General features: G+C 31.8%; 2 protein-coding genes and 1 long non-coding RNA gene across 14 annotated transcripts in view; all 3 read right to left on the bottom strand.

Annotated features, from left to right (window-relative positions):
- LOC126665934 (derlin-2.2) overlaps positions 1 to 19,773 on the bottom strand; it is a 28,137-nt gene that overhangs the window by 3,725 nt on the left and 4,639 nt on the right. The window lies entirely within an intron of this gene.
- On the bottom strand, positions 10 to 11,529 carry LOC126666150 (uncharacterized). 4 transcript variants are annotated; one of them, XR_008790448.1, is made up of 17 exons: positions 9,950 to 11,529; positions 9,055 to 9,863; positions 8,109 to 8,153; positions 7,609 to 7,715; positions 6,086 to 7,527; positions 5,929 to 6,006; positions 5,640 to 5,842; positions 5,527 to 5,569; positions 4,260 to 5,085; positions 4,104 to 4,180; positions 3,670 to 4,017; positions 3,422 to 3,512; positions 3,263 to 3,313; positions 2,742 to 2,773; positions 2,586 to 2,662; positions 2,343 to 2,429; positions 2,213 to 2,261 (listed from the first exon to the last, which is right to left on the bottom strand). XR_008790448.1 is itself a non-coding variant. In XM_056105246.1 (9 exons), the coding sequence occupies exons 5-9, from the start codon at positions 3,283 to 3,285 to the stop codon at positions 288 to 290; spliced, it is 306 nt and encodes a 101-aa protein (XP_055961221.1). In that variant the 5' UTR covers positions 3,286 to 3,313; positions 3,422 to 3,512; positions 3,670 to 4,017; positions 4,104 to 4,180; positions 4,260 to 5,158; the 3' UTR covers positions 10 to 287. The 4 variants fall into 4 exon arrangements, 2 of the variants coding, with proteins under 2 accessions (XP_055961221.1, XP_055961222.1); XR_008790447.1 differs by having other exon boundaries at positions 2,586 to 2,653; XM_056105246.1 differs by lacking the exons at positions 2,742 to 2,773; positions 5,527 to 5,569; positions 5,640 to 5,842; ... (4 more) ...; positions 9,055 to 9,863; positions 9,950 to 11,529 and adding an exon at positions 10 to 372 and having other exon boundaries at positions 2,186 to 2,261; positions 2,628 to 2,662; positions 4,260 to 5,158.
- LOC126666153 (uncharacterized) lies at positions 12,796 to 16,322 on the bottom strand. 3 transcript variants are annotated; one of them, XR_008790450.1, is made up of 7 exons: positions 16,006 to 16,322; positions 15,863 to 15,934; positions 15,722 to 15,793; positions 15,585 to 15,652; positions 13,416 to 13,851; positions 13,001 to 13,070; positions 12,796 to 12,901 (listed from the first exon to the last, which is right to left on the bottom strand). It is a non-coding gene; the product is annotated as an uncharacterized LOC126666153 (long non-coding RNA). The 3 variants fall into 3 exon arrangements; XR_008790451.1 differs by lacking the exons at positions 12,796 to 12,901; positions 13,001 to 13,070; positions 13,416 to 13,851 and adding an exon at positions 14,209 to 15,110 and having other exon boundaries at positions 16,006 to 16,315; XR_008790449.1 differs by lacking the exons at positions 12,796 to 12,901; positions 13,001 to 13,070; positions 13,416 to 13,851 and having other exon boundaries at positions 14,209 to 15,652; positions 16,006 to 16,311.

Raw genomic sequence — 19,773 nt, 5'->3', positions numbered from 1 at the left:
ATCCATAAAACGTGATGTTAAATATGGGAACAATCAATAGTTGCTGATAAGAGTCAATTTACAGACGATGAATCGTAATAGGAGTGCAATCTGAAACTCTTTGGGCTTGCAAGGAAAGCACATGGCACATAGTTCAAAAAATTTCTCAATGCGCCAAATATGTCTCAAACAATAAATGAGAAAACATTGAAGGGAATATTATAAAGCTAAGAAAAAGCACCAGAAGATCCAAAAAGAACAATGCCACAGTCAAAACAGTGGCACAAAATATGAGCATGTAAAAGAAATCAGTTGTTCTCCCTGTGAATGAATTCTCTTCTAGAAGTTTGCAGTATCGAGCAAGAAAGAACATGTGGAACAAAAAGTTCAGGTCTGCAACAGTGAAGAACCGCATTGAGAATAAAATAAGTTAGTGATAAAGACGGCTAATAATCTGCCACGGACTCTGACTTTAGGGGTACCTTACAACAAACCTCCTGATCTAAAAAAATTATCAGTAAACCCCCTAATTTTTGTGGCGGCGCTCGCTAAACCCCCTAAATCTCAAATATGACCAAAATACCCTTGATGCCGTCTTTTTCAGTCAACTGTCATTCTTAAAAAAGAAATTGCTGACGGCGCCACGTCAGGAAATACCTTAAAGATTTTAAACACCCAAAATACCCCTAATTTTGATATAGAAAAAAACAAAAACCAAACCAACCCAATCTAATTTAAATCACTCGACTAACCCAACCACCACCGCCGAAAACATTTCCGGTCATCTTTTCTGAGATGACCAAAAAATTTCCGGTCATCCGCAGGAACCGGATCTGTTCTTGAGGAATAGATCCATGAGAACCGACAGAGGGATCTGTTCTTGAGGAAAAGATCCGGCAAGAACCGATCCTATCGGGGATCTGCATGGATCTGTTCACCATGGATCTGAACAGATCCACCATGGATCTGTTCCTCATGAACAGATCCGGTTCTTCAGGATGACCAGAAAATTTTCCAGTCATCTTGGAGAAGATGACCGGAAAATTTTCCTGCGGTGGTCAGGTGGCGGCGTTGGTCGGGTGACGGTGGTTGGTTGCGGCGGAGTTGGGTCGGTGGTGGATGGGTTGATTGAATGGTTTGGATTAGATTGAGTTGGGTTGAATTAATTTTTTTATTTTTTAAATTAAATTTAGGGGTATTTTAGGTGTTTTAATTTTTTAGGATTTCTTGATGACGTGTCAGCTGACGTGGCGCCATAAGTTTTTTTTTAATGACCAAAAAGACGGCGCAGGGGTATTTTCATCCTAAAGGGGTTTACCGAGAACCGCCATAAAGATCAGGGGGTTTACTAATCGTTTTTTTAGATCAGGGGTTTTTTTTTGTAAGGTACCCCTAAAGTTAGGGGCTATGGCGGATTATTAGCCGATAAAGACATGTATGTTCTAAACCCTAAATCCTAATCTTAATCCCTAACTCTAATCCTAAAATCTAAATATACTATCCCTAATCCTAATAACCCTAAATACAAAAATCCAAAGATCCAAAACATAATCATATAGCATAACCCTAATTCGTATATATACTAACCTTAACCTTAACCTTAACCTTAACCTTACCTAATACTAACCCTAAACTCTAAACCCTCATTATACCAAATCCTAAACCCTAACCATAATTTGAACCCTAAACTTTAATACTAACCCAAAATATGCAAACCATCCTAATTCATATACCCTAAATCTTAACCTAACCCTGATACCTTATAAATCCTAATCCTAAACCCTAATCATAAATATATTATCCCTAATCCTAAACCCTATATAAACTAGCCCTAAAACCTAATAATAACACTAATCCTCATACCCGAATCCTAAATCCTAAATCAAAATCCTAACCCGAAATCCTAGATATACTAAACCTAAACCCTAATACCCTAAACATATTAAACCCTAATCTTAAACCCTAAGAGTTGTTAAGTTCCTAGCCAAAACTAAAAATCTATCAAACACGAAAATCATCAATTAACAAAGAGACTTAAATTAAGTCAAACCTATTTCTGGTAATTGAGATTGCGTAATGCTCTAAGCAGCTTGGAGAATGATGGAATTTCCATTAAGTTGTAAAAATATCGTTTTCAATTAATTTGAGTTAATGTTATTTTTTCCAATAAAAGAGAGATTCCGAGAATGTGTGAATAATAGCTTACCTCCAAATTATCATCCATCGAATACTTGGAGCTTCCCTAGCTAGACCAAATTGTTTTACTCCTCTAAACTGAGCACCTGCATTATTACATAACAAGTAAAAATGCCAAAATGTTTTGCAAGCATTTAATTCCCTAAAGAATACAAAATGTGTCTCACCTCTATTAACGTAATTCCTTCTACAAGGCCATGTAGCCACTCGCCATGAACGTTGTATGTTGTTGCTGAAAATTAATGTTGCTAATCCTGCATATTTAGCAGTAGAGGAAAATTCGGAAATCATTTATGCTCAAACAGATGATAGACTATGACAGGTTTCTTTTAGTTAATAAAGTACTTATAAATATATACTTGGTCAATCACTAAATATTGAACTCCTTATTAATTAAAAAACACATGTACCTGAACAAAAATGACATCAAACAACTAGAGGTTTAGCAATACCATTAGAATCATATTCCACCGCTCCACTACACAATCTACCCACCGTTAGAAAGCATGACAAAACAAATTAGATGTTTAAAAAAGAGCTGAAAGTACAAGGACTTATAGAATCACCTTTTCATATTGCTCCGCCATATAAAGGAATCCTGGAAAGCCACAAAACCAATAAACAAGATTAACAAACAACACAAAAATCACAATCCTTAACATAATAACTGTAAACCTAATCATAAACCCTAAACCCTAAACCCTAAATATACTAAACTAAACCCTAAACCATAATAATCCATCACATACTTGGATCCCTTCCTAGACCAGGCTGTTTTACTCCTCCAAATAGACCCACCGGCATTATTATGTAACAAGTTAAAATGACAAAATATATTTCAAGTATTTGATTCCTTAAAGATTACAGAATGTGTGCCACCTCTATTGAAGTAATTCCTTCTACAAAGCCATGTAGCCACTTGCCATGAACATTGTAGATATATACTTGGTCAATCACTAAACATTGAACTCCTTAAGAGTAAAAAAACACTTGTACAGGAACAAGAAGGAGACTGTTTTTAATTAATTTCTGGTATTTTTGTTTTTCGATAGAAAAGAAATTCAGAGAATGTTTGAATAATGCTTACCTTTCAATTGTCATCCATCGCATACTTGGAGCCTTCCCTTCCTAGACCAGGCTGTTTTACTCCTCAAAATAGAGGCACATGCATTATTATGTAACAAGTTAAAATGCCAAAATATTTTGCAAATATTTGAGTCCTTAAAGAATACAGAATGTGTCCTACCTCTGTTGAAGTAATCCCTTCTACAGGTCCATGTAGCCACTTGCCATGAACGTTGTATGTACATTGTTGCTGAAAATTAATGATGCTAATCCTGAATATTTAACGATAGAGCAAACAAGGAAATCATTTATGCTCAAACAGATAATATACCATGAGAGGTTTCTTTTAGTTATTAAATTACTTGTAGATATATACTTGGTCAATCACTAAATATTGAACTCCTTATGAGGAAAAGAAAACACATGTACCTGAACAAAAGGAGATCAAACAACTAGAGTCTAAATAATACCATCAGAATCATATTTCACAGCTCTGCAAACAATTTTCCCACTTTTACAAAGGAATTAGATCTTTAAACAAGAGCGGAAAAAACAATAATTTATAGAATCACATTTTCATATTGCTCCACCATCTAATGGAATCCTCGAAAGCCACATAACCTATAAAACAAGATAACCAAACAACACCAAAATCATAATCCTTAACATAGTAACAAAAGAGAGATAAATTCAGTCAAACTCATCTCGACTCATCTTCGATCCTTGAGATTGCATAATGCTCTTTGCAGCTTGGAGGATGCTCGAATGTCCATAAACCTGTAAGACTACAGTTTATTATTAATTTGCCTGATTTTTATTTTTAGATAAAAGAGAAATTCCGAGAATGTTTGAATAATACTTACCTCCAAATTGTCATTCATCGCATACTTATAGTCTTCTTTCGAAGACCAGATTGTTTTACTCCTCGAAATGGAGCCGCCTGTATTATTACATAGCATGTCAAATTGCCAAAATATTTTACAAGTATATAATCACTTAAAGAATACAGAATGTGTTACCCTCTGCTGAAATAATTCCTTCATTGACGTCTACCAGGTCATGTTCAAAAGCTTTAGTCACTCGCCATGAACGTTGTATGTTGTGGGTGAAAATATAAGCTACTAATCTTGCATGTTTTACAGTAGAGCAAACGCGGAAACTTAAACAGATGATAAACCATGAGAGGATTCTTCTAGTAATTAAAGTACCTTTTAGATATATACTTGGTCAATTACTAAACATTGAACAATAAAACAATGTCAGTTAGTGGGAATATTTATTTTACTCCTTATTAGTAAAAAAAACATTTGTACCTGAACAACAGGAGATGATCTAAACCTAACAATTTGAGCTTTAATCATACCATCAGAATCATATTTCACTGCTTTGCAAAACAATCTTCCAACCTTTAGAAAGAATGACAAAATAAATTCGTTGTTTAAACAAGAACGGAAAAAACCATAATTTATAGAATCACCTTTTTAAATTGTTGCGCCATCTAATGGAATCCTCGAAAACAACATGACCTACAAATAAGATTACCAAACAACACCAAAATCATAATCCTTAACATAGTAACAAAATGTAGAGAAATTCAGTCAAACTCATCTCGATTCATCTTCGATTCTTGAGATTGCACAATGCTCTTTGCATCTTGGAGGATACTCCAATATCCATCAACCTGTAAAACTACCGTTTATCATTAATTTGCCTTATTTTTATTTTTAGATAAAAGAGAAATCCTGAGAATGTTTGAATCATACTTATCTCCAAATTGTTATCCATCGCATACTTGGAGCCTTCCTTTCGTAGACCAGACTGTTTTACTCCTCCAAATGGAGCCGCCTTCATTATTACGTAAAATGTCAAAATGCCAAATATTTTACAAGTATTTAATTACTTAAAGAATACAGAATGTGCCCCCCCCCCCCCCCCCCCCCCCCCCCTCTGCTGAAATAATTCCTTTAGTGATGTCTATCAGGCCATATTCCAAACCTTTAGTCAATCGCCATGAACATTGTATGTTGTTGATGAAAATATTTGCTACTAATCTTGCATATCTAACTGTAGAGCAAACACAAAAGCTCAAACAGATGATAGACCATGAGAGGATTCTTTTAGTAGTTAAAGTACCTTTTAGATATAGTCTTGGTCTATCACTAAACATTGAACAGTAAAACAATGGCAAATAGTGGGAATGTTCATTTTACTTCTTATTAGTAAAAAACAGTTGTACCTGAATAACAGGAGATGATTTAAATCTGACAATTTGAGTTTTAATCATACCTTCAGAATCAAATTCCACTGCTCTGCGAAAAACTCTTCCATCCTTTACAAAGAATGACAAAATAAATTAGATGTTTAAATAAGAATGGAAAAACAATAATTTATAGAATCACCTTTTTATATTGCTCCACCATCTAATGGAATCCTCGAAAGCCACATAACCTACAAATAAGATTACCAAACAACACCAGAATCATAATCCTTAAGATAGTAACAAAACAGAGATAAATTCAGTCAAACTCATCTCGACTCATCTTCGATTCTTGAGCTGCATAATGCTCTTTGCAGATTGGAGGATGCTTGAATATCCATAAACCTGTAAGACTACAGTTTATTATTAATTTGCCTGATTTTTATTTGAAGATAAAAGAAAAATTCCGAGAATATTTGAATAATACTTACCTCCAAATTGCCATCCATCGCATACTTAGAGCCTTCCTTTCGAAGACCATACTGTTTTACTCCTCGAAATGGAGCCGCCTGCATTATCATGTAACAGATCAAAATGCCAAAATATTTTACAAGTATTTAATCACTTAAAGAATATATAATGTGTTACCCTCTGCTGAAATGATTCCTTCATTGACGTCTATCAAACCATGTTCTGAACCTTTAGTCACTCGCTATGAACGTTGTATGTTGTTGGTGAAAATATATGCGACTAATCTTGCATATTTAACAGTACAGAAAACACAGAAGCTCAAACAGATGATAGACCATGAGAGGATTGTTTTAGTAATAAAAGTACCTTTTAGATATATACTCGGTCAATCACTAAACATTGAACAGTTAAACAATGTCAATTAATGGGAATATATGTTTTACTCCTTATTAGTAAAAAAACAGTTGTACCTGAATAACAGGAGATGATCTAAATCTAAACATCAGAATCATATTCCACCACGCTGCTAAATAATCTTCCAACCTTTACAAAGAATGACAAAATAAATTAGATGTTTAAACAAGAATGGAAAAAAACAATAATTTATAGAATCACCTTTTTACATTGCTCCACCATTTAAGGGAATTCTTGAAAGCCATATAACCTATAAATAAGATTACCAAACAACACCAAAATCATAATCCTTAACATAGCAACTGTAAACTTAATCATAAACTCTAAACCTAAAACCTAAATAAACTAAACTAAACACTAATCCTTAAGCCCTATATCCTAACCCTATATAACCTATTCCTAATTCCTAACTCTAATACTAATCTCTAAATATAATATATGTAATCCTAATATCCTAAACCCTAATACAAAAACTAATTCCTAAACATTTACTCGTAAATATACTAAACCTAACCTAACCTAAACCTAACCATAAACCCACTAATTCCTAAACCGTAACCCCAAATATGAAAACCACCCTAATTCGTAAACACTAAATAAATTAAACCCTAAACCTTAACCTAACCTTAATACCTTAAATATCCTAATCCTGAACCTAACCCTAACCTTAACCTGAACCCTAAACCCTAATCATAATTATACTAAGCTGAATCTTAAACCCTATATAAACTAACCTTAATCCCTATATAAGCCAATCTAAACCTAATCCTCATACCCTAATATTAAATCCTAAATCTCAACCATAATCCTAAATCGTAAATATACTAAACCTAAACCACAATACCCTAAATATAATAAACTCTAAACACTGAACCCTAAGAGTTGTTGAATTCCTAGCCAAAACTTAAAATCTATCAAACTCGAAAAGTAGCAATTAACAAAAAAGAGATAAATTCAGTCAAACTCATCTTGACTCATCTCTGATCCTTGAAATTGCTTAATGCTCCAAGCAGCTTGAAAAATACTTGAATTTCCATCAACCCGTAAAAAGACTTGTTTTATTAAATTTGCCTTATTTTATTTTTCGAATAAAAGAGAAATTCCGAGAATGTTTAAATAATGCTTCCTTCCAAATTGTCATCCATTGAATACTTATAGACTTCCCTTTCTAGACCAGACTGTTTTACTCTTCAAAATCGAGCCACCTGCATTATTATGTAACAAGTTAAAAGGCCAAAATATTTTACAAGTATTTGATCCTTTAAAGAATACAGAATGTGTCCCACCTCTGTTGAAATAATTCCTTCATTGACGCCTACCGGGCCATGTTCCAGAGCTTCATTCACTCGCCATGAACGTTGTATGTTGTTGGTGAAAATATATGCTGCTAATCCTGCATTTTTAACGGTAGAGCAAACACGAAAATCAGGTATTCTCAAACAGATGATAGACCATAAGAGGATTCTTTTAGTAATTAACATAATGTAAGAAGCCATTTCAATGTTGCTAATACTTTCTAAATTAACATATCGCATGAACATCCCAAATTTTGTTACAAAAAGAGGATATTATGCACTTGACAAAAGATAACCTCATCATTATATGATTAAGTGTTTAATTCCTGCTCGGTTCATTTAGATAAATTCCTATGGATTTTTGGACTTAATTTTATGTACAAACAAATAGATCCTAAGTACGCTTGGCGCTTATAACTCTTAAATCAAAACAACTCTAATGCTTTTCTGCTATTTTGAGTAATTAAATAATAGCATTTTATGATACTGACCTGTATGCCTCCGTGAGTGCAGTGCATTATAAGAATATCTTGAAACTAATCATTAACATGCAATCAGAAAAAAAAACAAAAATCACATAATTAATTAAAATGTAAACACAATACATGTTGGTTTGTATCCACACTAAGAACGCAAAGATGTAGGCCTATTCTATTTATGAAATAAGCTTAATGAATCTCAGATAACCCATTGGAGGAATGAGGATGTAGAAAACATTCACCGGCCAAACTAAGCTATTATGTTGGAGCGCAAATCTTAAGTTATAGAAATATTCCAAAAGGTTAACATAAAAATTTAAACACATCCATATTTATTCTTTCTAATGATGCAAATTTTATTGAACTAAATTAATGATAAATAAGATCACTCTTTTACAGTCTTTATCCTTGCATCTGAAGCCACAGCAAACAGAAATTGGAGGCAGAAAAAAAATTGATTCTTGAAAATTACAGTCTAAATTTTCTATCTTAGATATGGCAAAGATGTGAAGTTATGCTTTTAATTGTGTTACTACCCTGCTGAAATCTTCAAGACGGGATAATTACCATGTGCTCTAATTATAAAAAGGGACAAATTGAGTTATTTAGTAGCACATTCATATGTCATTATGTTGTAGTGTCATGATATTTCCATGTTAATCAAATTTTAACCAAAAGACTAATGTAAAGAGTGGACAAGAACTATGTTCCTACTAAGCATGTTTACCAGGAAATAAAAGAGCCATAAAATGAAGAAAACTAGCATTTACAGCAACGCACATAAGATGAGATTATAAAACCCATAATTTGAACTTATAGGAAAAGGGCAACTAACTCTCTGATGCATTTGTATTTCCTTCATTGAATCAGGACCTTAATAAAGTAAGAGGATTCTAAAAGGAGTAAAAGTGAAACACTTAAAATTTCCCACTAAAACCAGCTAAAACATAAAAATTACCTCTGTATTGTTGCATGACAGCGTAACCAACGGAAGCCTAATACTCCTACAAACACAACAGTTTTCATGATGTAACTATTTATTGGAGTTTCCACAATTTTCATGGTAAGGTGAAGTTACATATTAGGGAAATGTTGTAACAGTAAAATGAAAAGAACTAAAATTCAGCAAGTATGTTTCACTCGCCTGTGTTTTCAAGAACACGCATTCGATTCTACTTTTGTTGTTAGACCAAAACCTATGAGCATTAATCAATAAAAAAATGTTCAAGGAAAATCATAATTGATACATATAGGCTCTAATAGAATCTACATAAGATTGATTTTATGTTTCTAGAAGATCGACTACTTAGAAAATAGTTAAATACCAAAATTCAAGTACACAAATTATTGATGAACATGTGACAATCAGACTCGACTTTTAGTTGATAAAGTATCAAAAGACAATCTCAAATACTCCTAGAACTAGGTTACAGAGCTAACATGACATCATTTTCTAATTTCGTAGATAAAACAATAAAATAAATGGAATTAATGAGCAAAAAATGTTACCAAATACTCATACCCTAATTCTAAATCATAACCCTAACCCTAAATCCTAAATATACTATTCCTGAACCTTAATACCATAAATATACTAAACTCTAAGAGTTGTTGAATTCCTAATCAAAACTTAAAATCTATCAAACTCGAAAATCATCAATTAACAAAAGAGAGATAAATTCAGTCAAACTCATCTCGACTCATCTTTTATCCTTGAAATTGCATAATGCTCTTTGCAACTTAAAGGATGCTCAAATATCCATCAACCTGTAAAACACCGTTTTTTATTAAATTTCCTTTTTTATAATTTTTAGATAAAAGAGAAATTCCGAGAAAGTTTGAATAATACTTACCACCAAATTGTCATCTGTCGCATACTTGGAGCCCTGGTTTTGTAGATCAGACTGTTTTACTCCTCGAAATGGAACCGTCTGCATTATTACGTAATAAGTCAAAATGCCAAAAGAATTTACAAGTATTTAATTACTTAAAGAATACAGAATGTGTGCCCTCTCTGCTGAAATAATTTCTTCATTGACGTCTATCAAGCCATGCATGTTCCAAAGCTTTAGTCACCCGCCATGAACGTTGAGTGTTGTTCGTGAAAATACATGCTACTAATCTTGCATATTTAACAGGAGAGAAAACACGTTAGCTCAAACAAATGATAGGCCATGAGGGATTCTTTTAGCAATTAAAGTACTTTTTAGATATATTCTTGGTCAATCACTAAACATTGAACAGTAAAACAATGTCAATTAGTGGGAATATTTATTTTTCTCTTTATTAGTAAAAAAACAGCTGTACCTGAACAACAGAAAATGATCTAAATCACACAACTTGAGTTTTAATCATACCATTAGAATCTTATTCCACCGCGCTGCTAAACAATCTTCTAATCTTTACAAAGAATGACAAAATAAACTAGATGTTTAAACAAGAACGGAAAAAACAATACTTTATAGAATCACCTTTTTATATTGCTCCACCATCTAATGGAATACTCGAAAGCCACATAACCTACAAATAAGATTACCAAACAACACCAAAATCATAGTCCTTAACATAGCAACCGTAAACTTAATCATAAACTCTAACCCTAAACCCTAAATAAACTAAGCTAAACCCTAATCCTTAAGCCTTAAATCCTAACCTTATATAACCTAACCCTAATTCCTAAGCTCTAAATATACTATCAGTAATCTTAATACCCTAAACCCTAAATACAAAAACTAATTCCTAGACCCTAAATACAAAAACTAATTCCTAAACCCTTACTCATATATATACTAAACTTAACCTAACCTAAACCTACCCATAAACCCACTAATTCCTAAACCCTAAACCTAATTTGAACCTTAAACCCTAATACTAACCCTAAATATCCAAACCACCCTAAATCATAAACACTAAATATATTAAACCTTGGACCTTAACCTAACCCTAATATCTTAAATATCCTAAACCCTAACCCTAATCGCAATTCTAAATCCTAATCATAATTATTACTAACATGAATTTTAAACCCTATATTAACTAACCCCAAACTATAATCATAACCCTGATCTTAAATCCTAAATCATAACCCTAACCTTAAATCATAAACATCCTAAACATAAACCTTAATACCCCAAATATACTAACTCTAACATTAACCATAAGAGTTCTTGAATTCCTATCCAAAACTTAAAATCTATCAAACTTGAAAATCATCAATTAACAAAAGAGAGATAAATTCAGTCAAACTCATCTTGACTCATCTCTGATCCTTGAAATTGCATAATGCTCAAAACAGCCCAGAGAATACTCAAATATCCATCAACCTGTAAAAAGAATTGTTTTTTAATTAATTTGCCTTATTTTTATTTGTCAATAAAACAGAATTCCGAGAATGTTTAAATAATGCTTCCTTCCCAATTTTCATCCACTGAATACTTATTGTTAGATTCCATCTTAAAACCAATTGGTATTAAGTGGAGGTGCCCAACCAATATATAAACACATGTCCACTCACACACACAACCAATGTGGGATTTCCCACTTTAACACTCCCCCTCACGCGTAGCGTGTATGGGCCAAGCAACAAAGTCCCCCCTCACGTAAATCTCACGTGGGCCGGGCCAAACTCAAATTGTGTGAATGGACAAAGCTCCGATACCATGTTAGATTCCATCTTAAAACCAATTGGTATTAAGTGGAGGTGCCCAACCAATATATAAACACATGTCCACTCACACACACAACCAATGTGGGATTTCCCACTTTAACACTTATAGCCTTCCCTTTCTAGACCAGACTGTTTTACTCCTCAAAATGGAGCCACCTACATTATTAGGTAACAAGTTAAAATCCCAAAATATTTTATAAGAATTTGATTCTTTAAAGAATACAGAATGTATCCCACCTCTGTTGAAATAATTCCTTCATTGACGACTACCTTGCCATGTTCCAAAGCTTCAGTCACTCGCCATGAACGTTGTATGTTGTTGGTGAAAATAAATGTCGTTAATCCTGCATTTTTAACGGTAGAGCAAACACGGAAATCGGGTATTCTCAAACAGATAATAGACCATAAGAGGATTCTTTTAGTAATTAAAGTACTTTGTAGATATATACTTGGTCAATCACTAAATATTGAACATTAAACAATTACATTATTCCTTATTGGTAAAAAAAACAGTGTACTGTAACAAAAGGAGATCTAACAACTTGAGTTTTAATAATACCATTAGAATTTATGTCACAAAATTGTCGTCATACAGAGAACCTGTTTCTGTATGCCCAAAATTTATGGATTTCCTGGTTCTGATTTGCACGATTTGCACCTTCAAAAAAATACAAAAAATTCATAATGATAGAACAGGTTCATGTAATTCAAAGCAAAGGAACAAATATACATGCGCACCTACATACCAAAAAGAGCACCTGAATTCTGAATGAAGCAGAATCATCTATCCAACAAATGAGCAAACAGTTTATTTATCAATCTCACCAATAGAGAAAGAAAGTATGCACTATGGTTCTAAGGGATGCAGATATAATTATCCTTATCTCCACACTTTCGATGGAATAAAATTGCTTGCATAGTCTGAAAGTGTATCGGTGCATTTGTATTTCCCTCATTCAATCAGGACCTTAAGAAGGTAAGAGGATTCTAAAAGGAACAACGAAGAACATGTAGGGCAAACAGAGTGACCTAATATCAAAAAACAAATTATAAATAGTAAGAATGTAGTGATGAGTAAAAGATAAGCCAAAATGTTACCTGACTCGTAATCGGTGTGAGACGCGTCTGTTTGAGATCACTGGAAAACATGTAGGGCAAACTGAGTGAACTAATTTTGAAAAACAAAACATAGATAGTAAGAATGCAGAGATGAGCAAAAAGTGAGCAGAACTGTTACTGGACTCAAAATCGGTGTGAGACGCGTCTGTTCGAGATCAGTGAAGAACATGTAGGGCAAACTGGGTGACCTAATTTCGAAAAACAAAACATAAATAGTGAGAACGTAGTGATGAGAAAAAATGAACAAAAATGGCATTTGACTCATAATTGGTGTGAGACGCGTCTGTTCAAGATCAATGAAGAACATGGGGGAAAAATGAGTGACCTAATTTCAAAAAACAAAACATAAATAGTAAGAATGTAGTGATGAGCAAAAAATGAGCGAAATGTTATCTGAGTCATAATCAATGTGAGACGCGTCTGTTCGAGATCAGTGAAGAATATGCAGGGCAAACTGAGTGACCTAATTTCGAAAACAAAAAACAAAAATAGTAAGAATGTAGTGACGAGCAAAAAATGAGCAAAAATGTTACCTGACTCGTGATAAGTGTGAGACGCATCTGTTCGAGATCAATGAAGAACATGTAGCGCAAACTGAGTGACCTAATTTCTTCACTAATCTCAACCTGCCTGAAACCAAGTGATCTTCTTCACTGATCTGATCCAGATATGTTAAATCTACTATCTCTCAATTTATTTATTTTAATAATTATTAATTTTGGTTGAGAGTACTTATATACATATGAACAATTGAAATGGGTTCAATAAACGACTACTATTTACTGCTATAATCCTAATCCTGTTTGGTTTTGGTTTTTCCTTTTTTGAATCTTAGTTAGGATTTTATGATTTTTCATATCTTTGATAGTTTATAGAGGACTTTCTACTTAAGTAAAAAAATGTCATACAGAGAACCTGATTCAGTATATGCCCAAAATTTCTAGATTTTCTGGTTACCATCTTTTGCACCTTCAAAGAAATACAAGAAATTCATTATGATAGAATATATTCACGTAATTCAGAGCGAGTGAACAAATAAACCGATGCACCTTCATACCAATAAGAGTACTTAAATTCTGCAGTATAGAAAGAAAGCATGCACTATGTTTCTAAGGGATGCAGATTAAATTACCCTAATCTCAGCATTTTCCATGGAAAGACTCAATAATATTGCTAGCATAGTATGAAAGTAACTAAAATTGAAAAAATCTAAAAAATTTACCAGCAAACCAGGAAGTAAAACAAAAGCAGAGACAAGAAAAATTATTCAAGTCAATTTTTATTATAAGTTTCACAACAATAAAAACAAGGAAACAAAAAGATAGCACATAGATGAAATAACACCGGAAGTTTAGCTTTTCCTGCTTTTGTATAAATTTTTTGAATTACGCACAAGAAACAACCAGTTCAAGTAAACAGAACTGACCTATAGTGAATAATGCAACCTGTACAAATACAACAAGAGGACATCCATACGTCATCCTCTACTCGTCCTACTATTTTCCTGAGCAACTAATAGTCGTCTCCCAAATGCATTTATAAACTAAAAATTTACTCTTAAAATAGAAAAAAATATGGACTACATCCATTCGTTTTTCAGTAAACCATGAAACAGTTTTTTTCTAAGTTAACAGTCAAATAAAAGATGAGAAAATTGAAAATGAGCTTACTAATCATAATGTAAGAAGCCATTCCAATATTGCTAATACTTTCTAAGCTAACATACAGCATGAGCATCCCAGATTTTGTTACAAAAAGAGTATATTATGCAAATGACAAAAGATAACCTCATCATTATATGATTAAGTGTTCGATTTCTGCGCAGTTCATTTGGATTAAATCCTATGGGTTTCTGGAGTTAAATTTATGTACAAACAAATAGTTCCTAAGTGCGCTTGGCACTTGCAGCTCTTGAATCAAAACAACTCTAATGCTTTTCTGCTACTTTACAATAATTAAAAAATAGCATTTTATGATACTGACCTGTATGCCTCCATGAGTGGACAAGAAGTACTATATTCCTATTAAGCATGTTTATTAGGAAAATAAAACAGTCATAAAATGAAGAAAACTATCATTTACAGCAGCGCACATAAGATAAGATTATAAAAAATCATAATTTGAACTTATAGGAAACAAGCAACTCTCTGGTGCATTTGTATTTCCTTCATTCAATCAGGATCTTAAGAAGGTAAGAGGATAGCGTAACCAACGAAAGCCTAATACTCCTACAAACACAATAGTTTAATGATGTAACTATTTATTGGAGTTTCCACACTTTTACATGGTAAGGTCAAGTTACTATATATAGCCACCTCACATAAAGGAAATGCCGAAACATGAAAAATAAAAAGAGAACAAAAGTTCAGCAGGTTTGTTTCACTCGCCTGTGTTTTCAAGAACATACACTAATCAACAAAAAAAACATGTTTAAGAAAATCATAATTGATACATATAGGTTCTAGTAGAATCTACATAAGATAGATTTTATGTTTCTAGAAGATCTATTTAGAAAACAGTAAAATACCAAAATTCATGTATACAAATCGTTGAAGAACATGTAACAATTGGACTCAACTTTTAGTTGACAGAGTATCAAAGGACAGTCTCAAACACTCCTAGAACTAGGTTACAGAGCTAACATGCACTCACTTTAAAATTATGTAGATACAACAATCAAATAAATGGAACTAAAATGTTACCTAACTTATAATCCGTGTGAGACGCGTCTGTTCGAAATCAGTGAAGAACATATAGCAAACTGAGTTACCTAATTTCGAAAAACAAAACAAAAATAGTAAGAACGTAGTGACGAGCAAAAAAAGAGCAAAAAAGTTACCTGAATCGTAATCGGTGTGAGAAGCGTCTGTTCGAGATCAGTGAAGAACATGTAGCGCAAATTTTGAGTGACCTGATTTCGAAAAACAAAACAAGAATAGTAAGAACGTAGCGACGAGCAAAAAATGAGCAAAAATGTTACCTAACTCGTGATCAGTGTGAGAAGCGTTTGTTCGAGATCAGTGAAGAACATTTAGCGCAAATTCTGAGTGACCTAATTTCGAAAAACAAAACAAAAATAGTAAGAACGTAGTGATCCGAGCAAAAAAAGAGCAAAACCGTTACCTGACTCATAATCGGTGTGAGACGCGTCTGTTCGAAATCAGTGAAGAACATGTAGCTCAAACTGAGTGACCTAATTTATTCACTAATCTCTTCCCGCCTGAAACTGAGTGATCTAATTCCTTCACTGATCTCATCCAGATTAGGCTAAATTTACTGTCTCTCAATTTTTCAATAATAATTAAATTTGGTTGAGAGTATTTATATACATATGAACAATTGAAATGGGTTCAATAAATGACTACTAATATTACCGTTATAATCCTAATCCTAATCCTGTTTGGTTTTGGTTTTTTCTTTTATGAATCTTAGTTGGGAATTTTTCTGGGCACGAATTTTCGCGCTCCACGCGTTATGTTCCCGCTCTAAAAGTTGTTAGAAAAAGTAACGTACCCTTGTATAATCCCAATCCTATTTGGATTAGAAATTGTTTATTTTTTTTTCAAAAAATGTGGATTATAAGTTTTTTCCTGATAATTTAGAAGCGTTTGTGTGAGAAATCGATATAAATTATTGGCAAAAAATATAAAACAATCCTTTAAATTATTCAAAAAGAATATGTAAGTTTTTTTTAGGACCATTTAATCTCTTAATATTTTTAAGGGGTATTCCTATTAAATAGCACCACCTTCAGCGTTTTTTGCGATTTAAGCCGCTACTACAAATTGTCTCAATTGTTAGCCCAAACTTTCCAATCTTTTTAATTATTAGCCCAGGTCCCAATTCCGGCATCTGAAATCCACGTGGCTCGCCAGATTGCCTCGTCAGCGCCAGCGTGGCCTCTTTATGCGATGTCGTTTTGGATTATTCCTACCAAATAACACGAACTACCATTTTTTTTTCAAATATTAGCACAACCTTTCAAATATTTTTAAATTTTAGCCTAAAATCTGTTTTCGGCTATTGGAAATTACAACTAACCCTACGTCACAGTTATAAATTTGCAACCCTAAAATCACAACCATTAATTCACAAACTCTAAATGCTATGTATGATATGTTACTATCAACTGTTACAGAATGCTATGTATGCTATCAACTGTTACTCACAGCTACTTAATGCTATGTATGTTATCAACTGTCAAGCCATATAAGTACAGTAAGTTAGTAGTTGTGTTAATAGCGTCTACTTCATCTTAATAATGGGTCATATAAGTGCAACAAATTAGTTTAATTGATATAAATATATATTAACGGGTTATATAAATTTCGCTCTCATGCAAACAATTACTATTTAGAAATAAATATTATATTTTGATATTTAATTAATTTTAATTGTAAATAAAAAATAAGTTATTTAAAGACAAAGTATTATATTTGATATTTTGATTAATTTTAAAGTTAAATAACGGGTCATGTAAATATTTTAATTAACATTAATACATATAACGAGACATATAAATGTCGCTCATGTGCGTAGCATGTGATAATAATAAATTAATATTATATATAACGGGTCTTATTAATTAATATCACCAACGTGGTATAGTTTCTATTAAAAATAAAATTAATTATAATAATTTATTTACAAATAAAATATTATATTTAATATTTCAATTAATTTAAAATTTAAATAACGGATCATGTAAGTGTCGCTCACATTTGTAACACGTGGCGAAACGCTAGTACTATATATAAAACCACGGGTGCAGGGGGACAGACACATTTACGTTATTATCCTCTTCACTCTATAAAATATAATTATTAATTAAAAACTATTGAGATAATTATTAGATAAAGAATACTAACTAAAATAAATTACTAATTTAGAGTACTAATTAAAGTAAACTACTATATTAAGATAATTGTTTAGAGTACTAATTCAAATAAACTATTATAAATATTTAACAATTACTATTTTAATTACATGTAAGTCATATAAAATTCTATATAAGGTAAACTACTTTCAATAAATTAATATTTTAATTATTATTTGATTTTTTTATTTAAACTGTTTATATATAATTATAAAATTTTATTATCAATTAAAAATGTTAAACTATTAAATTAATCATCCAAAGTATTATATAAGATAAACTATTCCTAATTAACTATTATTTTAAATATTATTTAATAATTTGACGAGTCACACTACGAGCCAAGTGTGAAACACATGAAACGACACTAGTTATTTTTAAATGTCCACATTGGATTCCAATAGCCGAAAACAGATTTTAGGCTAAAATTTAAAAATATTTAAAAGGTTGTGCTAATATTTGAGACAAAATGGTAGTTTGTGTTATTTGGTAGAAATAATCCAAAACGACGTCGCATAAAGAGGCCACGCTGGCGCTGACGAGGCAATCTGGCGAGCCACGTGGGATTTCAGATGCCGGAATTGGGACCTGGGCTAATAATTAAAAAGATTGGAAAGCTTGGGCTAACAATTAAGACAATTTGTAGTAGTGGCTTAAATCGCAAAAAATGCTAAAAGTGGTGCTATTTAATAGGAATACCCCTATTTTTAAAGGGCTAATTACTTAAAAGAAACCCCACCTTGTAAAAAAACCTCACCTAGGAAAAAGTTCATTTGTACCTTTTTTTTATTTTTCGTTTTCATCTCTATCCTAAAATCTAAATTTTTGACGATTAAATTAACTAAAAGATGAAAAGATTATAAATAATTAATAATATCAATGTTTAATTAGAATATAAGCTAAATATAAAGGATCATTTTAAATATTTATCCAATTGAAAAGAGGTCAAATTAGCTCTTTAGGGTAGAGACGAAAATGAAAAATCAAAAAAAGGGTACAAATGAACTTTTTCCTAGGTGAGTATATAAACGAAAAAATGTTATAAGGTGGGGTTTTTTAAGTAATTAGGCCATTTTTAAATTATATAAAAGATCCTCTAAATTTTTTGGAACGAGCATTTAAGCCATTTTAATGTATTTTTGGACACTTAGCCCTTCCAATTTTTGATAAATATTTTAAACATTAAAATTATTTATAAATTTTTTTTCTATTTGATTATGAGAGATATGTCAGTAATTAACAGGTGTTTTTAATGGTATTAGACGAAAGGGCTATTTTTTCTATTTTTAAAACAAAAAGAATTTAATTGTTCCCAAATAGTTTAAGAGTTAACTTGTACTTTTGTGAAAATTATTAGAATGTTCCTATACTTTTTGTCTAAATTTTTTTCATTTGTCAATTGGCAATAAGGGTGTTTTGTAATTCTATATCAATGTCCACAACTAAGTTAATTTTTTTAATTCAATTAAATACTTTTAGTATAAAATTAGTTAAAATCCCAAAAAATGTTATTATTTAATTATTTAACTTTTGTTAACAAAATTATGTAACTTATTCAATTTTTATATAATAAAATAATATAAAATACATATTATATGGGGATTATCCTCAAATTACTCTACTTTTAGAAAATAATTACAAAAATGTGGGTTACGAATTGTTAATTATATTCGGTAAAATATTTTGTTAACCGGCATTTATTCATCATAAATACACCATAAACTACAGTATAAATACACCAACAACAAAAAAAAATAGAAAAAAAAGTTTTATTTGAAATTAAAATGACAATTTAAAAAATATGAGATGCAATTATTATTAAAAAATGAGTACCGCTATAATTACTTCTCAAAAGTAGGATGTTTCAAAAATTATCCCTATTAGATGTGATAAAATTTGAGTCAATGGAAGCAATTTAGTATTCAGTTGATACCGTAATTCTATGCATTGTTAAAAAATTAGTTTAGTTATTTGTTGTTTAACTATTACTTTAATGTAGAGAAATTCTTAGATAA

Source organism: Mercurialis annua, linkage group LG1-X (assembly GCF_937616625.2).
Source record: "Mercurialis annua linkage group LG1-X, ddMerAnnu1.2, whole genome shotgun sequence".
NCBI lineage: Eukaryota > Viridiplantae > Streptophyta > Magnoliopsida > Malpighiales > Euphorbiaceae > Mercurialis > Mercurialis annua.
This window is presented reverse-complemented; position numbering and strand designations above follow the sequence as displayed.

What these genes read in the sequence shown, in the direction of transcription:
- LOC126666150 (XM_056105246.1), bottom strand. Translation starts at nt 3,285, where the DNA reads ATGCGATGGATGACAATTGAAAG. An exon ending in CGATGGATGACAATTGAAAG is followed by an intron (nt 2,663 to 3,262) that starts GTAAGCATTATT and finishes AACGGTGGGTAG; the next exon opens with ATTGTGTAGTGGAGCGGTGG. An exon ending in AAGGAATTACGTTAATAGAG is followed by an intron (nt 2,262 to 2,342) that starts GTGAGACACATT and finishes GTAATAATGCAG; the next exon opens with GTGCTCAGTTTAGAGGAGTA.